General features: G+C 42.5%; 1 protein-coding gene across 5 annotated transcripts in view; it reads right to left on the bottom strand.

Moving 5' to 3' along the window:
• Positions 1–435: 435 nt before the first annotated feature.
• CIPC (CLOCK interacting pacemaker) overlaps positions 436–19,470 on the bottom strand; it is a 104,830-nt gene continuing 85,795 nt past the window's right edge. Inside the window, exons 1-4 of one of the 5 annotated variants that reach the window (XM_032287779.1) lie at positions 19,185–19,444; positions 12,542–12,729; positions 8,080–8,249; positions 436–4,329 (exon numbers count right to left, since the gene is read on the bottom strand). In XM_032287779.1, the coding sequence (XP_032143670.1) occupies positions 3,436–4,329; positions 8,080–8,249; positions 12,542–12,677 (1,200 nt within the window). In that variant the 5' untranslated portion in view covers positions 12,678–12,729; positions 19,185–19,444 and the 3' untranslated portion in view covers positions 436–3,435. Of the gene's footprint in view, positions 4,330–8,079; positions 8,250–12,541; positions 12,730–17,554; positions 18,246–18,317; positions 18,736–19,019; positions 19,105–19,184; positions 19,445–19,470 lie in introns of those variants that run through there. The other 4 variants (XM_032287783.1, XM_032287781.1, XM_032287780.1 and 1 more) reach the window with 4 other exon arrangements.

The following is a 19,470-nucleotide window of genomic DNA, read 5'->3' on the forward strand; positions in this document are numbered from 1 at the left end:
AGGCATGGGGGAAGGTATGGAGATGTGCTTGCTAAGGACCTCTGTGCTGTAGAAAGAACTTCACTTACTGTGGCTTTAATTTATCTCAGTATAATAATTATAGTAGCTTTGTCATTTAAAAGTTCTATTTGTGAAAGTGTCAATCAGATGGAAGAAATCACTGGACTGTCTTCACCTCTCACTCCTCCCAACCTGCCCAGTATAAACTTCTAAGGCTCCAGAGAATAGAAGCCTACACAATTGCCATAAAACTGCTCATATTTCCTTTTAAGTTCACACCAGTGGAAATCTGAGCAATGAATTTCCACATGTTCATTGTCTAATTCCAATATTCCCAAATAAATTAGTACCTATGTTTAATATTTAATCGGTTCAAAAAGTTATTCCAAGGTTTCACTCAGTATTTTTAAGCAGTTATAAAGCAAAAAGGCCAAATAGGTTTCAAGTAAGTGACTTTTATTTTTTTCTGACATTTCACAGTCAATTTCTACAAAACTTCATACTTTCTCAAAAGAATTCACATTTGCTAAATAAATTTCTACCCTAAGGAATTCATAGCTCAAAAACCACTTCAATATATGCACAAAGGTTACTTTTCTGCTAAAGGAACCATAGTAGAAAAGAAAAAGACAATACTATAATCAATAAAAACCAATGAGCGTAATAAATTACAAATGTCATTAAATTCCATTCCCATAACTATTGCAATCAGCAACTTTTCTAGATGTATTTCAATAATGCCAACAAAATCTGCCAAGATTTCTCTTAAGAGTTGCTCTGAGCTAAAAACGGCTTCTCACCTTTAGAAATCAGCAGCTCTGCCACAGTACTTCATAGCCAATTATGTTATGCATCACTAGAACCATCACTACTACTTACAGCCTTGGGCAACCGATGGAGATCTTTCTGGTCACCTCCGAGTTTCCTCTATTTGCTGATCTGGCTTCTGGCCCCAACTGTCTGCTGGCCCCAGTGGATCTCTCCTTCCAAGATCTATCTTCTCTACTTGGGTTCATCTGCTTATAGCTCCAATAGGGAACAAACACCCATGGTAATAGCCTGGAGAGACTTCTAGCACCAAGTTACAAGATTAGAGAAGAGCTGGGGGTGGTGCTGCTTCTCCCTGCCACTCAGCAATGAAGATCGATAATGGCTTTCATCATCTTTTACTGAAACAGGAAAGGAAATGCAAGCCTTAATCTAGGAAGAAAAGTCCAAGAGTCTTATAGCTCCACAGAGGGTTTTTCCAATGGAATAAATTTGGTTCTCAGCAAGTGTTTTCAGATTTTTGACACGCAGTAAGACTCATGACTGGTGCCCAGGCTGTTCTGAATGCACCTGTCTCTATAGCTTTGCTGCCAAACATATTCTGCCAAAAAGGAAGCTTCCTAGCATGGTGCAGAGTAGAGCTGCTATAGTACCACACGGATTCAGGGGAGGCAAAGAGAGTGGGCCAAGAGAAAAATATTAAAAGGAGCTGAGTCTGCCTAAAGACACATTTGCTCTGATTTCTGAAATTCTTTCAGAAAGCAAACAGCAGGTAATAATTCTGCATTGATGAGGGGAGTCAAGGGATGTTACCAAGTTGTTTACTTCAAAATCAGTCATATCTAAATCACATGTTTGTATACAAAGTATAGGCAATCTGAAGCCACATACTTTTAAAACTATGCTAGAGTTACAACTACCTAGGAAATATTATCTTTAACTTCTGGCCTTGGTAAAACTTTTCTTTGCAGAAAAGGTGAAGCTGGGCCAGGCGTGGTGGCTCAGGCCTGTAATCCCAGCACTTTGGGAGGCCAAGGTGGGTGGATCACCTGAGGTCAGGAGTTCAAGATCAGCCTGGCCAATGTGGTGAAACCCCCTCTCTACTAAAAATACAAAAATTACCTGGGCGTGGTGATGGGTGCCTGTAATCCCAGTTACTTGGGAGGCTGAGGCAGGAGAATCATTTGAACTTGGGAGGCAGAGGCTGCAGTGAGCCAAGATCCCGCCATTGCACTCCAGCCCTGGGCAACAAGAGTGAAACTCTGTCTCAAAAAAAAAAAAAAATGAAGCTGATCATACAGAACTTCTTAAGATGATTTTGCAAAACACAAAGGTTTTCAAGAGAATGAAATTTTAAAATGAGAGAGTATTTTGAAACTTTACTACTTAGAAACATAGTTGCCTATATAATAAAGGTGAAAAGAACATGTATCATCTGGAAACTCTGGTCATGTTCTCCATTTTGAGATGAACTTCATATAATCAACATTACACTTTTGGCTTTGTTGCCAATATCTAACACATGAAGGAAACACAGAAGATGCTGCTCTGTAACTGCTTCCCATCACTATGACATGGAACAAGTGAAAACGTGGGATGTGAAAAGAAAATGGTTTCTTTTTCTTTTCACATCCCTTTCTAATTTTTTTGTGGACTTATTATCATACCCTTAAGACAATTGTATTTAATTCAAAGTTTATCAAGCATAATAACTTCTTTTACCAAAATAAATGAGACAAAAACCAAGGTGGCAACAGAGTTAACTTATATAACATCCCCAGGAACCACTGAAACTATCCTTAAGATTTTTAGACATAAAACAGGTAACACTGTTTCAAAAGAAGAGAGAAAGAAAGCCTAAGTTACCACAATTGTCCAGCTCCTGACCATGAGATATGTGGGCCATGTCTATTTCCTTCAGTTTCTAAGTCAAAAAAGCAATTCACTGACTATAATTCCAGATGGTACCGCATCCATTCCATACCTTAAAATTTGGAAGTATTTTTTTTTTGCCTGCTAGTTTAAGAGAAATCTGACTTGTAATGAAAGTGTAGAAGTCAGATGGTACTACCCTTTCCCTTGACTTTCAAGTTTAAGAAAACAAAGCGTTGAGTGATTAAGTGCTTGCAACAGGGTGTAACCTGTGCCCAGGGCATTTTAGGTCTCACCCAACTGGCACGATGCCTTGTGGAATGCAAACACACTGCCTATTTCTCTCTGTGACTAAGACAGGCAAGGGAAGATCCATGAAGGTTTCCTTGTGTCACCTACTCCCTGACTCAACAGGTGTTGTCTGTATCCTCATTCGTGTTACTGCACCCTTGATCCTGGTTAGTAAGTGGGATAGTGGGAGGTGACAGCAGGAAGAACCCCACACAATCATCTCCTGCTCTGCCCCATGATCCATTGAAGCACCTTCAGGCTAAGGAAAAGGGGCTCAAGGGCACTCTGAAACTGAGGTCCTCAGTGGAACGGGGACATATGTATCCTGTGCCCAGACCACAAGTTAAGACAGCAGCCAGGTATTGGCATGTGGCTTCCTAAGTGAACCACGACACAGTTTAAGTTTAGAAGGAAAAGCTCTTACATAAGCTTTGGGAAACAGGAGTAGGTAACAGCAAACGAGCTAAAAGAACCACTCAAGTAACAGGAAAATGTGCCTCTGTGCTATATGTCTGGGTGATCAGAGAATGCTTCTAGGTCACTGCCTGCATTACTGGACCCAGGTGTTAAAGATGCCTGCAGCTTGGCCCAAGCCTGAGGGGCCCTGCTTTTGATGGCCTCTATAAACAGCTGGGTTTGCTCCTTCAGCTGGTCTAGTTCTACCTGAGTTGCCTGGTTCTGACGAATCAACTCCTTCGTTTTCAAAGTGATCTCCAGCAAACCTGATTTGTGTAGGACTACTAGGGTATTCTGAAAGCGCCTATGTTTGCTCTGCCGTTGCTCTGAAAAGATATCTGGGCTGCGGCAGAGGTGCTCTGCAGCCCATAAAGGTGAGCTATAATTAGCAGACAGTGGTGAAAGGGGAGAGTTGCTCTCTAACCCATGCAGAGTGCTGTCTGATGCGCAGACAGGACTGGCGGGGGAAGCAAAGGTCAGACTGGGAGCTTTAGCCACGTGACTGCTGGATACCGGCTGAAGAGTCTGTGGACTTCCACCTGCCACCAGGGAGGGCACACCCTGCAGAGTCGAGTCCTCGGCAAGTTTGGCGCTGGGCGGTGCTGGTGTGGAGGGACTGGGTGGAACGGCACCAGCCTTGGCTGGCTCACTGGAAGACAAGCTAGGCCCAAGTCTCTCGGTACAGATTTTCTTTTGCACTCCGCTTGCTCCTTTTTCTTCTGGGCCAAGGGAAAGGCCCCTTTTGCCTGGATGTGGGGCTATTTTGGTGTAAGAATTTAGAATGGGCAAGTAGTTCCTGGAGTCAGACTTTTTCTCGCCAGTGTGACATGGACTGACGGGAGATGGCACAGGTGGATGAAGGAATAAGAGCTGTGGCTGTGTTGAGATCACTTCAAAGGAGGGCTGGACAGTCCACGACTGGAGCTGGGATGAGCTGCTGCCCTGAAGACAAAGGAGGAGAGCAGCACACTACTTATTACTGCTGAAAGGATAGAGTGAAGCTTCTGTCAAAGGGGAAAGTGGATACTCAGATGTGTAGAACAATTTCGAGGACAGAGCTTCCCTCACATACTGGCTTGAACATCTATTTGTGTCTGATATCACAAATACTTTTTTTTTTTTTTTTTAACTTTTCCTAAGGGAAAATTGGAGGAAATACCTATTTTTATTCAAGTGTTATCACTTAGAAAAAGAAATGGGCAGGTAAAGTAATGACATAGCTAAGGTCACATCTAAAATAAAAATATGGATTGCCTGGTATAAGTTAAAATGTGACTTTACAACAAAGTGTATCTTCATTTAGTTACACCTGGAACCCCTTTTACCTGAAAATAACTTTTGATTAAAATGTAACATATTGGGCGGGGCGTGGTGGGTCATGCCTGTAATCCCAGTATTTTGGGAGGCTGAGATGGACTGATCACCTGAGGTCAGGAGCTTGAGACCAGCCTGGCCAACATGCGAAGCTCCGTCTCTACTAAAAATACAAAAAATTAGTTGGGTGTGTTGGTGGGTGCCTGTAGTCCCAGCTACTCAGGAGGCTGATACAGGAGAATCACTTGAACCCAGGAGGCGGAGGTTGCCGTGAACCGAGATCGCACCACTGCACTCCAGCCTGGGCAACAGAGCAAGATTTGGTCTCAAAAACAAACAAACAACAACAACAACAAAAACAGAAAAAAAACCCATATTGTCAGGAGTCTGTGGGTCCCTGATTTTAAGGCAGTGACATCCGGGATCCTAAAACCATTCAAAATAATAACAATGTATTGGTGCTGACTACAGGCTACACTGTGTGTAATATTTTATGTGAGTTACTTAATCCATATAACAATCTCATGAAGTAGTTACTATTTCCCTTCATAAACAGGAAACTGAGGCTTAGTTGAAATAACTTAAGTCACCAAGTTACTAAGTGATGCAGTTAGGATTCCATCCTCTGTCTGACTCTAAAACCCATCTGAACCATTCTGCTATACTGCCTTTATTATTCCTCAATCACACATTATTTTTAATTAAAGTATTGATTCTGATAAAATCCAATAAAGAAGAACATGGCTACTTGTCTCCAATGTTTGAAAGCCAATCCAGTTCCAACCTGGTCCCAAAAATTTGAGTATAGATGAGGCCAGGCAGAGGGCAAACCTGACAGAGGTTCATATCCTCAGTGGGGTCAAATGGGGTCATTTGATTTATCTGAAGAACATTACACACTGTCTTCCCATACATGTACATGTGCACACCATTTTGCACACATTTCAGTTTCTTGGATGCAAGGTGATGAACTTTAGGCCCACTATAATTCATTTCTCATGCAAAGGCTGGAATGATCTGGAGCCCTCTTGACGTTCAAACATACTCCAGGATATGCTAAGGCAAGCAATGCTAGATCCAGAAAACATATTTCCTTGTCAAAGGATATCCAAAATCAAGAGGTCTTTTGAAGTAGAGATCAGCCTGTTCCAACTCAGTCAGAAACAAAACTCCATGCCTTCTCCAGGGCTGACCTATGAGGCAAATGGATCCGGAAAATACCTAATGCATTGCTTTCTCATGATTTTACTGGACTGCACTTCCTAATGCTACTGTTACGCTCACTGACCTAACAGATATTTAGCTAATTTGTTCTAATTGTTAGATTTTACAAATTGTATTATTCATGTTGAAATCATCTGAGGGAATACGGAACAAAATTTTAGACTTTGACAGGATCTCAGAATCATTTCACATAAAGCCTTCATATTAAAGATGAAGAAGCTGATATCCATGGTGGTTAATAATGTACAAGATCACACTGTCTAGTGACAGAGATGGAATCAGACTCCCAAAAGAAAAGCATTGAAAACCAAGCAGCAATAATCAAGACATTACACAACATGCAGAGGGTTTTAAATGTGTATCATTATTTTAATTTTAGAATATGCTGGATTCTAGCATGTTTTTAAAAACCAAAACAAAACTCCTAGATACTCCCTTAGGTCAGCCTGTCCCCAACTCTCTTCGCTCCAGATCAGGCCCAGCAGCCTTCTTGGCGGGTCTTTGTCCTGAAGAATGTGGCTCTGCTGGAAAAGCCTACTCACTCTGTAACTGTGTGTGGGCTGTTCTCAGCCTTCTGGAGCTGCCAGCCTAGCCTACAACAAAGAAGGGATATAAACACAGACACACAAGAAAGGGACAAGGAAGCCAGAGAGGAAGGCAGGGAGAAAAAGAACTGGGAGAAAGGAAGCCCAGGAGAAGCTCTGGTGGCACTGGTAGCACCAGGGCCATCTCACATGGGCTCCATTTCCTGTCTCTATTCTTTTCCTTTCAATAAGAGAGCCATGCTTCCAGCTGAGATGTGATTTACCAAGCAAAAATCTTCATATTCTTCTTCAGAACTCACTAGGCTGCCTTGTTGAAATCAGTTTGTGTTCCTCAGACATAACTAGGTAATAGCTAAGACATTAAGATTTCCTGTCAGGCTAAAGCCATGTTCTAACCTTTTACCTACCGAAGAAAAGTCAACTACTCAAGCCAGATTTCAAATTTCACAATCTTCAAGTAGTCTCATCAATGGACCCATACGAAAACTGATATATTTTCAGAGGAAAGTCCAGTAAGATTACACTTCTTTGGCTGAAATCAATCTTTTCTATTCTCAGACTTCTCTATTCTAACTTAAGTCTATATGATCAAGTTCTCAGTTTCAAACACTAGAGCTTAACTTAGATCTTCACCTCAATCTTTTCTTTCATATCTAAACAATAATCATATAATAAACATAGTTATGTAATAAAGCCCCAAACAGGATGTGTTTCCATTCCACAACAATGCTGTGTGGATTCTGCTGGTGTTCCCATACCTGAACCAGGAGCAGCTTCATCACTCATGATGGGCTCTGATTGACTACTAAGAAAACGCTCATCATATGCACAAAAAAAGGAAATTGCCTCTGTTATTTATTCTGAAGCAAATAAATGTATTCTACATTTACGTATTTATTTATTTTTTATTAGCCTGAATATTTTATTTAAAACAATACAATAGCCTGTCAAACTCAATCCTGGACCTCATTTCTCCTATTATCCTACAGATGGGTTTAAGGTCATGTTCATGGAATGTATGACTATTCAGGATGACAGTATAGATCTCTGAACCAAATCTAGTGTTCACCAAATTCTTGGAGTTGCGTTGTCCCTGCTGGTACTGCCATTCCATGGCCCCATTGCTCCACTAGAACGGTGCCATGAAACATGCTTACTCTCTCATTTTTAAAATTAAACTTAATTCATCATGTGAGGGTTGGAGACATTGGTGCATTTAATTCATATTAAAAAGAGCTTCTTTTGTTTCTAACCTAAACTCTGCCATATGTTAGAGTACACCACTGAAGTGATGCCATTTCTGCTTGGTTCCTTTACATACACTTCAGGGTCCCTTTGGACAAACTATGAATACAAAAATAAAACAGCCTAACTGTCTCAAAGATGAGAACGCATGTCATGATTCTTGTATTCCTTTTTAAAACAGTGTCAGCACTTGAAAGATAACATCGCTCCCCAGGACAGAAAGTACACATTGGTGTGGTTCTAGTGGTCTGTTTTGTTTCTAAAACCTATCCTTGGCAGAGAGAGTATAAATCTCTTCCTTTATACACAGGAAGCTCAGAAATTTTTATTTGCAAAGGCTTTAGGTGATATTAGTCCTCCTCACCTGTTTGACCAGCACATTCTTCATGACGACCATGGGAGACAGGGTTGGGAAGGCATTCTTTGCAGTTTTGGAGTTCTGCCTCGGCCTGTCTTCTCTGCTCCAGCCTAAGGCGCTCAGCATGTCCTCGGACTCCATCTGCTCTGCGGAACTCAGACATTCTGAGCTCCCATCTGGTGGGCAGAAGAATGGTCAATTCACTTAGGCTCTAGACAGGGACTCTTAACCAGACTCCTAAGGAGCTATGGACCTCTTGAAATTGAATGCAACACTTGTGATGTGTTTTTGTGAATTTTATTGAGAAGGAGGCTTTTAGCTTTCACTGGATTTTCAACGGGATTGGTAATTAATCCCTCCTCCCCCACAGATTAAGAATCATTGCCCTAAGACAAGTTTGACTTCCTTTCTAACTCTCTTACAGATAAAAACCTGCCTCAGTTAGGGCTCACAGGAAAGTAATCATCACCAGTCTACAGGAGAAATGAGTTCAAGGCTTCAAAGTTAGTTTATTACTTTCGAGAATCTGTTGTTGAGAAAGGAGATGGGTATGGCCCACGGTAGGATTAAGAGCTTCAAAGGGTTTGGGTACTACAAGATGTAATTACAATAATAAAAAAACCAATCTGTAAACCTCAAAACTTACATCCATTCTGAAATAAATTTATTTATGTATTTATTGATTTAAGACAGAGTCTCATGCTGTCACCCAGGCTGCAGTGCAGTGGCACGATCTTGGCTCACTGCAACCTCTGCCTCCCGGGTTCAAGAGATTCTCCTGTCTCAGTTTCCCAAGTAGCTGGGATTACAGGCATGCACCATCACATCCAGCTAATTTTTTGTATTTTTAGTAGACACAGAGTTTCACCTTGTTGGCTAGGCTGGTCTCAAACTCCTGACCTTAGGTAATGCATCCACCTCAGCCTCCCAAAGTGCTGGGACTACCGGTGTGAGCCACCAGGCCCAGCCATCCATACTGAAATTTAAAAAGTGTCTTCCTAGATTTTCTAATTGTAAAATTCTGGATAAGTTCATCAAAGCTGAAGTTTACTTCTTTCTGTTGTCTGTCCTCAACGTCCCACCCCTTTTGATGGTATCCTAAGTGCATGCTGAGTGTGCCTTTTGTTTGGGGATCCTGCACAATGGGTGATAGAAAGATGTTCTCTAAGGCAAAGAAAATAAGGTTACTCTATGTAAATTTCATGCAAAAAGGATGTACTTAGATACCTGCTGGAGTAAACTAAGAGACTGTTGTACCGTGCTGTCGAGGAGTCTGGAAGTAGCCTAAATGCACATCAAGAATCTCAAAGTCATCTGGATGAGGCAGAACTGAAATGTGACTGTCATTTATGTGAATGTACTGTCAACAATTATATTTTCTCCAGCTTAATGAAGACTGTATGACCAGAAGGATATGCATCAATGGAGATATTACTTAGAATCTCCAGTGACACTTTTCAAAAATTATGAATGTTGGGATCCTTCCCTTGATCTACTGAAGTGATTTACCTGGTTCCATGGTTAGGTATATTTTCATAAAACACAAGTAATCCAAATGTGCACCTCTAGTTAAGAACCATAAGACCAAAAACAAATGAGTCCAGATACAATGTACATATTGGATACCCAGATCTTAGTTTCTAAATGCCATTCTGCATGTAAAGGAAATGAGGGCTCCTTGGAGAAAAAGCTGATTCTAAGACTTTGACAGGCAAGGTATGAGATAAACCTGGACAGCTTGTTGTCCCAGAAAGCAAAGAAGTGCTCAAACACTAACAGAGAAGTGTCAAAGGGACACAAAAGCTATCCTGAAGGGCCTCCCACTGGCCAAATTTGAGACAATTTGAGTATCAGAAATAATGATTTTAATGGACGGACAAACTGAATTACAAAAGAATTCATGAATACATTAGTGATACTCAAAGAAGAGCGAGGAGGGAAAGCAGTTTTTACAGAAGAAGGTCAGCTAATGATCTACAAAGAATGGTAAAATTAGGAGATCACCACTTTTAAACCACCAATGTACTGATTCAGGCAAGGATCATCAATGGATGCTAACTCTGGTAAAGAGTTTGTTGGGAAATAGGATAGTCACACAATTACAAAGTATTGTCCCTAAATTACTTATTAATTACAAAGAGAAAAGAGTGCTTTTATGATAAGTCCGGTATACACTATCTTAGCCAAGTGATCAACCAACTAGAGCATCACCAATAGTAAGACTTACTTATGAGTCTCCACATGTTGTAATGGAAAAAATAAAACATCAACAACACAGTATTTTAGTCAAGATGTTTATCTTGATCCTAATGATGGGGACACTACCAGAAAATCCAGAGGGTGAGACATTCTACAAAGCAACAGGCCCGACTCATTCAAAGATGTCAACGTCATAAAGAAAGAGGAAAGAAAAAATGGGAAAGAAAAGATAGGGGAATGGTTACAGACTAAACCAGACTAAAGGACACAACAACTAAATGCAATGCTCAATCTTCAGCTGGATCCTGGATCCAAAACACAGACAAAAAGACAAAGGGCGCTAAAGGACATTATTGGGACAATGGGGTAAAATCTGAATATGAAGTGTAGCTAATAAGTATCAGTGTTACATTTCTTAGGTATGATAATGATATTATAACTATATAGAAGAATGTTCTTGTTTTTAGGAAATTTGTACTGAAGCTATTTAGGGGTAAAATGTCAAGTGTTTGCAATTTACTTTCAAATAGTTTGTGTGTGTCTATGTGTGTGTGTAGAGAGAGAGAGAGAGAGAGAGAGCATATATGGCAAAATGATAGATATATGGGGTTATGGGGTATTCATTTGCTTTTGTATAGGTTTGAAATACAAATGTGTAATTAAAATGGAAAAAATTGTCTTGATTTTGCAAATTTCATCCTACTCTAAGGTAACTCAGGCAGTGAGGAAACCACTGGTACCTGGCCCAAGAGTGGCTAGAAGCATTCCAATGGCATTCACTGGGTACTTTCTGGGGCATAATGAGTTTGATTATTTTAATACTACCTTATGTCTGAGTAGTACAATATTCTTAAAACAGCTGGCCTGACAAAGTTGAAGTTCTCAGAAGTGTCAAAATGTCAACAGTACTGGAAATACTAGATGGCAGGATTGTGGATAATGTTTATTTTCTTCTTTGTGCTTTCCTAAATTTCTAAGCTTCTACAATGAGCACGTATTACCTTCATGAAATGAGAAACAGACAAAAAGCAAACATGATATTAAAAGAAAAAAAGAGACACTACGCCTCCAATGTTTCCCAAACCTGTCCGATCATACAACGGAAACACTTGTTTTAAAAAAAAAACCCACATTCCAGGCCCTTTCCAGACTCCTGAAAGAGTCACCAGGAAAGGGGTTTGGTGATCAATATTTTTAACAGATGCCTCAGGTGAGCCTAATGATGAGGCAGGGCTGGGAAACAATCCAAAGGGCTACAGGTTGGCCTGCCCTTCCCTGGGCTGTCCCGGCTCTGGGCAGGGCAACTAATTCCTCTTAATCTAATCCCTTTCGTCTTTGAGCAACAGTCTATTTATAATTTGCCTTTTCAAGCAGCATGCCTACAGGGAGAAAATATGCCAATCTAAAGACAAGAGAGTTCTAGTTTTCCTAACAGCATTTCTCACTATAATAAATCCAAATGGACTGATTTTTCTTTGTGAGTCTGGATAATATAAATCTTGAGAGGTTCTACTCTCAGGATGTTGACTCGGCCAGAATCCCTCAGCATCCCCCCTCTGCATCCCTGGGTCAAAAATCACACTACTGCCATATTCAAGCCACTACCCTCAGACTGGGAAATAAAAAAATAGACCCAGTACAAAACTAAAAGATTCAATGTATATGCAGCTAGCCCTTTTGGGTAAGGTTTAAGACAAACTTGTAAGGAAAACTGTTCTATTTTCTTATCGCTAATAGATACTCAAGTTTAGAACTGGGCCAGGTGGCTCAGAGTCCAAATACAAAATGCATAGGGTCTGGGAGAAGGGGTAAGGGGTACTTTTCTAAACACAACTACTTTCTCAATGAAAAAGTTACCTTACAAATTATCAGTATTTAACTGGGAGTCTTCAAATCTGTTACATGGTGACAATATGCAGTAGCATCTTCCCCCTACAATGTAATAATTCCTATGAAAAAGGAACTAAAACAACAGAATTATGAGTATTTAAATATATTTTTCTAGTAACCAGTTGCAATAGTTGGAAGTGTAAGATTCAGAGTCTAAGTTGAAAAAAAGATGTCAAATAATTCTTTCACAACTAACCCTACAGTGATTTTGATGGGTACCCTGACATATGGCATCAGAGTTACCATGTTGAGGCATCAGGTAATTCTTTCTCCTGTGCATGAAAGCATCCCATCCTTATCACATAAATGAGTTTTGGGTAGGAAATTTTTCAGGCAAAGCATTCACTCCAAAACAGAGGAAGGAGAAGATATTTTTAACCTGAAAAGCCAGAGTCCTTGTCTGACTCAGCAGCAGCCATCCCGAGCTGACGAGCCACTTTTTTCATCTCTGTGCTTTTGCCTACTTTGGCGGAGAGTCTTCTGGGGCTCTCTCTGGATGGGTTTTTCCTCTCCATGGTTTATTCAGCTGGAGGCAGATTCATTGGTACTCTTTGCATCTGGACTGCCCTATGAAAAACAATTACGTAAGAAGTCACTGCCTGGAGAGCTGAAACAGGTGATCCAAATAGTGAATAAAGTATGGGCAAAGAACACTGGCCTCACCCACTTCAGCTTTATTTTCTCAGAGGTCTCAAGTGACAAAAGCTTCAAGTTTACTAAACAGAATGGTTTCCACCCAAAAGGAAATTCACAGTCCTCTGGCTGCCCTCTAATTCCATTACAAATTCAAGGCACACAAACCACATTCAGCATACACTTTGTAAACTGCTAACAAAGGCACATTTGATTAGGCTTTTTGCAATGGGTAACAAAATGAACTCTAGAGGAGAGGGGACAGGGAAGTGAAGAGAAGGGAAAAGAAGGAAGATGGGAGAAGGGAGAGGGCAGAAGGAGGGGGAGAGGGGAAAGGGAAGAGGAGAAGAGACACCACAAGCCTTGCTTTCCAAGTGTACATTTGCAGGCTTACGACCTATTGCCACCTCCCATAGTGTAGTGTTTCTCAAATTAACCTCTAAATCCTTTGGCTGACGTTGAACAGAAAGCAAAAACAACTACCTATACATGCATGCTACTTTTGGGCTTAAAAAAACACTTTTATGGGCAAATAAAATCATATATAATAAAGAGCTGATAATATGTGTCGCTATTAGCATTATCTCACTTGGGCCTCACAATGTCATCTTCAGTTGCTGTCTCACTTTGCAGGGGAGGAAACCGAGGGTCAGATAAGTTACATTCAATCGTTTAGAAATATTTATCAAATGCCCCTGTAAAAAATCAGGCACTGGGTAAAAAATCAGGGCACGATATCTATATTAGGGATATAGAGTGAACAGAATGGGTATCTGTCGCTCCCTTCAAAGTGCTGGCCGAGGATAAGAATATCCCAGATATTTTAACATGGCCATTTGAGTCACCAAGGAATGGCAACTGTAAGGCCAGCATCAGAACACAAAGACCGGGCCGGGCGCGGTGGCTCAAGCCTGTAATCCCAGCACTTTGGGAGGCCGAGGCGGGTAGATCATGAGGTCAAGAGATCGAGACCATCCTGGTCAACATGGTGAAACCCCGTCTCTACTAAAAATACAAAAAAATTAGCTGGGCATGGTGGTGCGTGCCTGTAATCCCAGCTACTCAGGAGGCTGAGGCAGGAGAATTGCCTGAACCCAGGAGGCGGAGGTTGCAGTGAGCCGAGATCGCGCCATTGCACTCCAGCCTGGGTAACAAGAGTGAAACTCCGTCTCAAAAAAAAAAAAAAAGAACACAAAGACCACCACAGGGATAAGGAGAACAGGCCAACAGGGAACCTGACAATAATGAAACTGGGAAGATGCAAGCAAAGCCTTGTGATGTTCTAATTCACCATGCACTCCTGATTTTGTCCTGTTGTCCTTCTGAGTGAAGAAAAGCATAAGCCCCTTGCTAAATGGCACTCTATCTGGAATACCCTGGAGTGCCAAGTCTGGACAGCTCTGCTAATATAAGATCTAGTGAAGAACATTAACTACCCTAGAAGCAGCAGAGGAAGGATTCAAAATAAAATTAAATAGAAGACAAGGATGCTTATAAGCAACCCTCTTGCTCATACTTTTGCATACTGTAGGAGGAGACTAAAGAGAACACAAACTGGACTGAATGAGAGTGAATTTTAAACACAATTCCAAGTTAAAATCATTTTGCCCCACATCTAACTCATTTAAGGGGACTGGCTTCCTCATTCAACTGACATCAAATCAAGTACTCTTCCACAGGTCACATGTTTAATCCTGTGTGCATAAAAGATAAACAACAGCACTGTCACATCTTGCAGAGAACTATGAAAAAGCAATGTCTATTTGACAGCTATGAAATTTGACAGCATTGACAGCCCAGTTTAAAAAGTAGACTAAAGTGTAAAACTATATCTCTAATTAAATCAGGATCCTTTTGTATGAAATTCAACAAACGTGCATAGTACAATTTTCCTAAAATAATACTGTCCGAAAGTGAATAGAAGCCTTTTCCAAAATGGAAGTAGATGAGGATTGTGGATGGGCATTCCAACTAATTCAAGTTAAACCAGGCTGTTGATTTACACTAGGAGGGTAGCTCATGCTAGTTGCAGCTAATTAAGAACCTTACTTAGGATCTTAGGTTCTTGAAGTTTCACATTATCTTACTAAACATAGATTATTTTACAGGAACTTTAGATAATACATCCCAATTTAGTCTTCTACAATCTTTGTGGCAAAACAACGAAAAAAGTCTTGCTATTATTATTAAAGTGTAGTCAATGGAACCACAGAAAATACACAGGAATTTATTCTGGCTTATTGAGAATTTGTAGAACAGATAATTGATCATGGAGTCAAAATACTAAAACATTGACAAATCAGTTGTTGAGGCTCAGAAAACAATACTCCAAAGTATGGCACTTTAGCATAATGAGTGCTTGTTGTTTTTTTGTTTTATCTGAAACTGTGTCTTGCTCTGTCGCCCACGCTGGAGTGCAAGGCCACAAACATGGCTCACAGCAGACTCAACTTCCTGGCCTTAAATAAATTACCTGATCTGTCTGGTCTGATAGTAGATCATAAGACCATCATTCTAGAATGGGTCCTGCCCGATAACAGAGAGCAAGAAATGCTACACAGAGGTCAAGAATAATTCTGTAGAGACAGATCTTGCTGGGTTTCCCACCTCAGTCCATTACTGTTAGATCACACTCTTTTTGTTTGATTTTTCTTTTGTTTTGTTTTTTATTTATAGATGCATCACATGCTGTTGCTCAGGCTGGCATGCAGTGGCATGATCACGGCTAACTGCAGGCTCAACCTCCTGGACTAAAGTGATCCTTCTGCCTTGGCCTCCTGAGTAGCGGGGACTCCAGGTGTATACCACCACACCCAGCTAATTTTTAAATTTTTTGTACAGAGTAGGTCTTGCTATGTTGTCCAAGCTGGTCTCGACCTCCTGGGTTCAAGCAATCCTCCCACCTCAGCAAAGTGCTAGGATAACAGGTGTGAGCCACCCTGCCCAGCCAGATCATACCTTTTTTGTCCAATATTTTTACATGGCCTTACATTCTTCACCAAACCTAAGCATAAAAATAGTTTTCCCTGAGTTTGGGAGATTTCAATTCTGAAGACTCCTGTGTCATAAGAAAACTTTGATTAAATAAAACTGTTATATTTTCTCTGTTAACCTGTCTCTTGTTATGGGAGGGTCAACAGTGACCCTTATGGTAGGTGAGAAAAGGTATCGCAGAGTTAAGTTAAAAACAGGACAGATACTAAACTTAGATCCTGGGGAGTTGGTGGCAGTTGGAAAGAATGCAAAGTCGACTTTAGGATGGCAAATTGACTATTTTGGATATAAAAATGATTAAAAATATGAAAGCCTCTGTCTTCAGTAAAGCTCTCTTAAGCAACAAGAAGCCTTAGCATTACAGCCAGGGAGGCTCACGTGGGATGTAGAACAAATGGCTACATCCCTCCCCAAACTTTCTTCCTTCGGAGGAGCAGCACTGCCCTCCTGGGAGTGGCTGAGGGACCCACTCACACACAGCATCACATAAAGCCCTCAACAGGAGAGAAGCAGAGAGTGATGGCATTTACTACTGATGCTCTCAACCCCAAAGTCTGCAAGGCAAAGTCTGAAAACCTCAAGAAGTTGCTTGCTTTTTTTCCTCCTAGATACTAGTTTACAATAAAGTTAGATGCTCACACACTGACTAGGAGTTGAAAATGGGTTACTAAGCTCTTAACCACTGTGTTCTTTCTGCTTCCTGGCACAGACTGGAAATCACTCACGCTGCTTTACAAATGCATGTACCTTACTCTGCATTAGGGGGGCTAATTTAAGCTCCAAAACTGTCAGAATTTACCCTAATTGGGCCTCTTATGCATGTATATGTAACACATTGTCCAAAAGTTTCCCAGAGAGGATAGTACACACTAAAACTCATAATGGAAAGTGAATCAGGCTGGGTGCGGCACCAGTAATCCCAGCATTTTGGGAGGCTGAGGCGGATGCATCACCTAAGGTCAGGAGTTTGAGACCAGCCTGGCCAATATGGTGAAACCGTGTCTCTACTAAAAATACAAAACTTAGCTGGGTGTGGTGGCACATGTCTAATCCCAGCTACTTGAGAAGGTGAGGCAGGAGAATCACTTGAACCCAGGAGCAGGAGGTTGCAGTGAGCCGAGATGTTGCCACTGCACTCCAGCCTGGGGGACAGAGTGAGACTCAGTCTTAAAAAAACAAACAAACAAAAAAAACAAAAAAAACCCAAGTGAATCAGAGCTGGGCAAGGTGGCTCACGTCTGTAATCCCAGCAGCACTTTAGGAGGCCAAGGCAGGTAGATCACCTGAGGTCAGCAGTTCTAGACCAGCCTGGCCAATATGGTGAAACCCTGTCTCTACTAAAAGTACAAAAATTAGCTGGGCATGGTGGTGCGCGCCTGTAATCCCAGCTACTCAGGAGGCTGAGGCACGAGAACTGCTTGAATCTGGGAGGCGGAGATTGTAGTAAGCCAAGATTGTGCTTCTGCACTCCAATCTGGGTGACAGAGTGTGACTCCGTCTCAAAAAAAAAGTGAATCAATAAATATATTGGTTTACATAAGGAGACAAAACTCAAAATTCTATCAAGTACTCCAAAGCACTTAGCTCTTACTCTTTTTGCACTTCTGACATTAGTCTAATTATTTGTCTCCTCAACCTCGAGGTTATTTTTCCCCCCTGGCCCCTAACAATTAACATAAGGCATTCAGTAGAGTAATAAATTCCAACAAATGGCTGACCTGCTGTCTCTCTGACAGCTCTAGTAGCTTAGCAGTCATGGAAATACCTGAACAGCTTGAAGGTCAAGATTCTGCATTTCCAAACACCACAGTCACCTTAAGAGCTAGCCTCCACGTCTGGTCCCCTGCAGGAAACAGATATTTGATCTACCCCTTATGCTAAGATGAAACCTCAGGGACAAATCCAACATCCAAATTAAAGGCTGGTCTAATCCACAAACAATCTTTGTGGGGATTTGTTCTTATGATTAAAAAGGAGATCCAAGGGTTACAAGAAAAGGATCTGAAATGCTGCTTTCAGATCTCTCCTTTTATAGACACTTGGCAACATTCCTGGGAGCTTGAGTTCTCTTTAAAATGTGTCACGTGTATAACATGTGTGCCTGGACAGAAGTGTGAGGTAAAAACTCAAGCAGACGCTTAAACACAACAAAGTGATAAGGTCACAGAGAGCAAACCTTGAGTAATCCCAGTTAGAATGATAAGTTCATTACTAGGTTTTCTCTGAAGTCATTTTCTTTTGGCCTGCATATTCAGATACCATCCTGAGAGAATGCCCGTGTAATTTAACAGTGGAAAAACCCTATCTACCTAAATATCTAATATTCATCTTCTCTTTCACATTCATTCCATTTCTCCAAGTTGGCTGAAAATTCGTGTCAAAGATCCTGAACCCCAATTTCATACAATTTCCTATGTTTGAGACCAGTGTGGCTCTATTTTCACCTTTCAAAGAGGAGGTGAGCTTAGAGAACGTTCTCTGCTCCGCTCCCCTGCTGCAATTAGTTAACAGTAACAGTGCCCACCTACCCATTCGCACCAGCCCACGTTGCATCTGTGCCAGGCAGCATGTGCACCCTCCAGGCATCTACCAGCCTGCCAGCTCAGCAGGGCAGAACTGGGCAGACCCTAGTACTGTGCTGGGACTGGCATACCACCAGCCTTCCAGGGCAAACGCCCAGACAATGCATACTGCCAGGACTTGAGCAATAACAGGGCGCCTAGCTCCAGCCTGTGCCCTGGGCCGGGATCAGAGCTCCCCCGAACTACGCACCCACTAACCACTAACTCCTTACTTGGCACTGCCCACCTTCTCCCCTAGAACACTACCCCCGGCGCCAAGCCTGGCGAGCTGGCCACAGGGGAAATAACCAGCAACGTGGGTGACGGCAGGTCTCTGGAAAAGGCAGCACACCTGTGCCCTGGGGGCCAGAACAGGGTATTACCCCTGACCTCAAACCGGTAGCCCAGGACCCTCGCCCAGTTACCAGTTCTGGCGCCCACTCACCTACCCATTGCCTGGCCCTCTGCTCCCAGCCGGGCTGGCCTCCAGGCTCTTTCCCCTCCCAGCCGGCTGGCGGCTGCCCCAGGGCTAAACTAAGGCCCACCTGCCCTAACGGACTCGCCCCACTGGCCCCTCACACAAGCCCCCTCCCCACACGCAGCCCCCTCCTCACCCGCGATTCCCTCTCCCACACCCCTCACAGCAAAGCCAACAACCCCCGCTACCACCATTTGGCCCTCCGTCCCCCGAAAGTCTCAGTTTACCCCTCTTGCCTACTCGCTCCTCTTCCTCTCTCGCCTACTTCCACCTCCTTTCCCCACGCTCCTCGCCCAATCCCTCTCCCGCCGCCAGCCCTGCTCCCCTCCTTCCTGACCCAGCCCTCCCTTTCTCACCTAGGGCCAGGGTCGCCGCTCCACGACCGGTCCCGTGGGTCAGGTGGCGCATGCGTGAGCACGGCCCCGCGGCTCCATGACAACCTAGTCGTCGCTGGGTGTCTCGCTAACCCCCAACCTCCCGCCCATTTCTCCTCCCCCCGCCTCCGCGACAGCTTTCGCCAGCCACGTGACCCGGCTCGGAGGACCCGGCACCATAGAGACCGCATACTGTTCTCCTAGAAGGGACCTTGGAGACGCGCCCTTTCCCCGCCCCCGCCGGAAGACCAGGCTGGCGAGGAGCGGG

This window comes from Sapajus apella, unplaced genomic scaffold, assembly GCF_009761245.1.
Source record: "Sapajus apella isolate SASKATOON/1434 unplaced genomic scaffold, GSC_monkey_1.0 scaffold20, whole genome shotgun sequence".
Classification (NCBI taxonomy): Eukaryota; Metazoa; Chordata; class Mammalia; order Primates; family Cebidae; genus Sapajus; species Sapajus apella.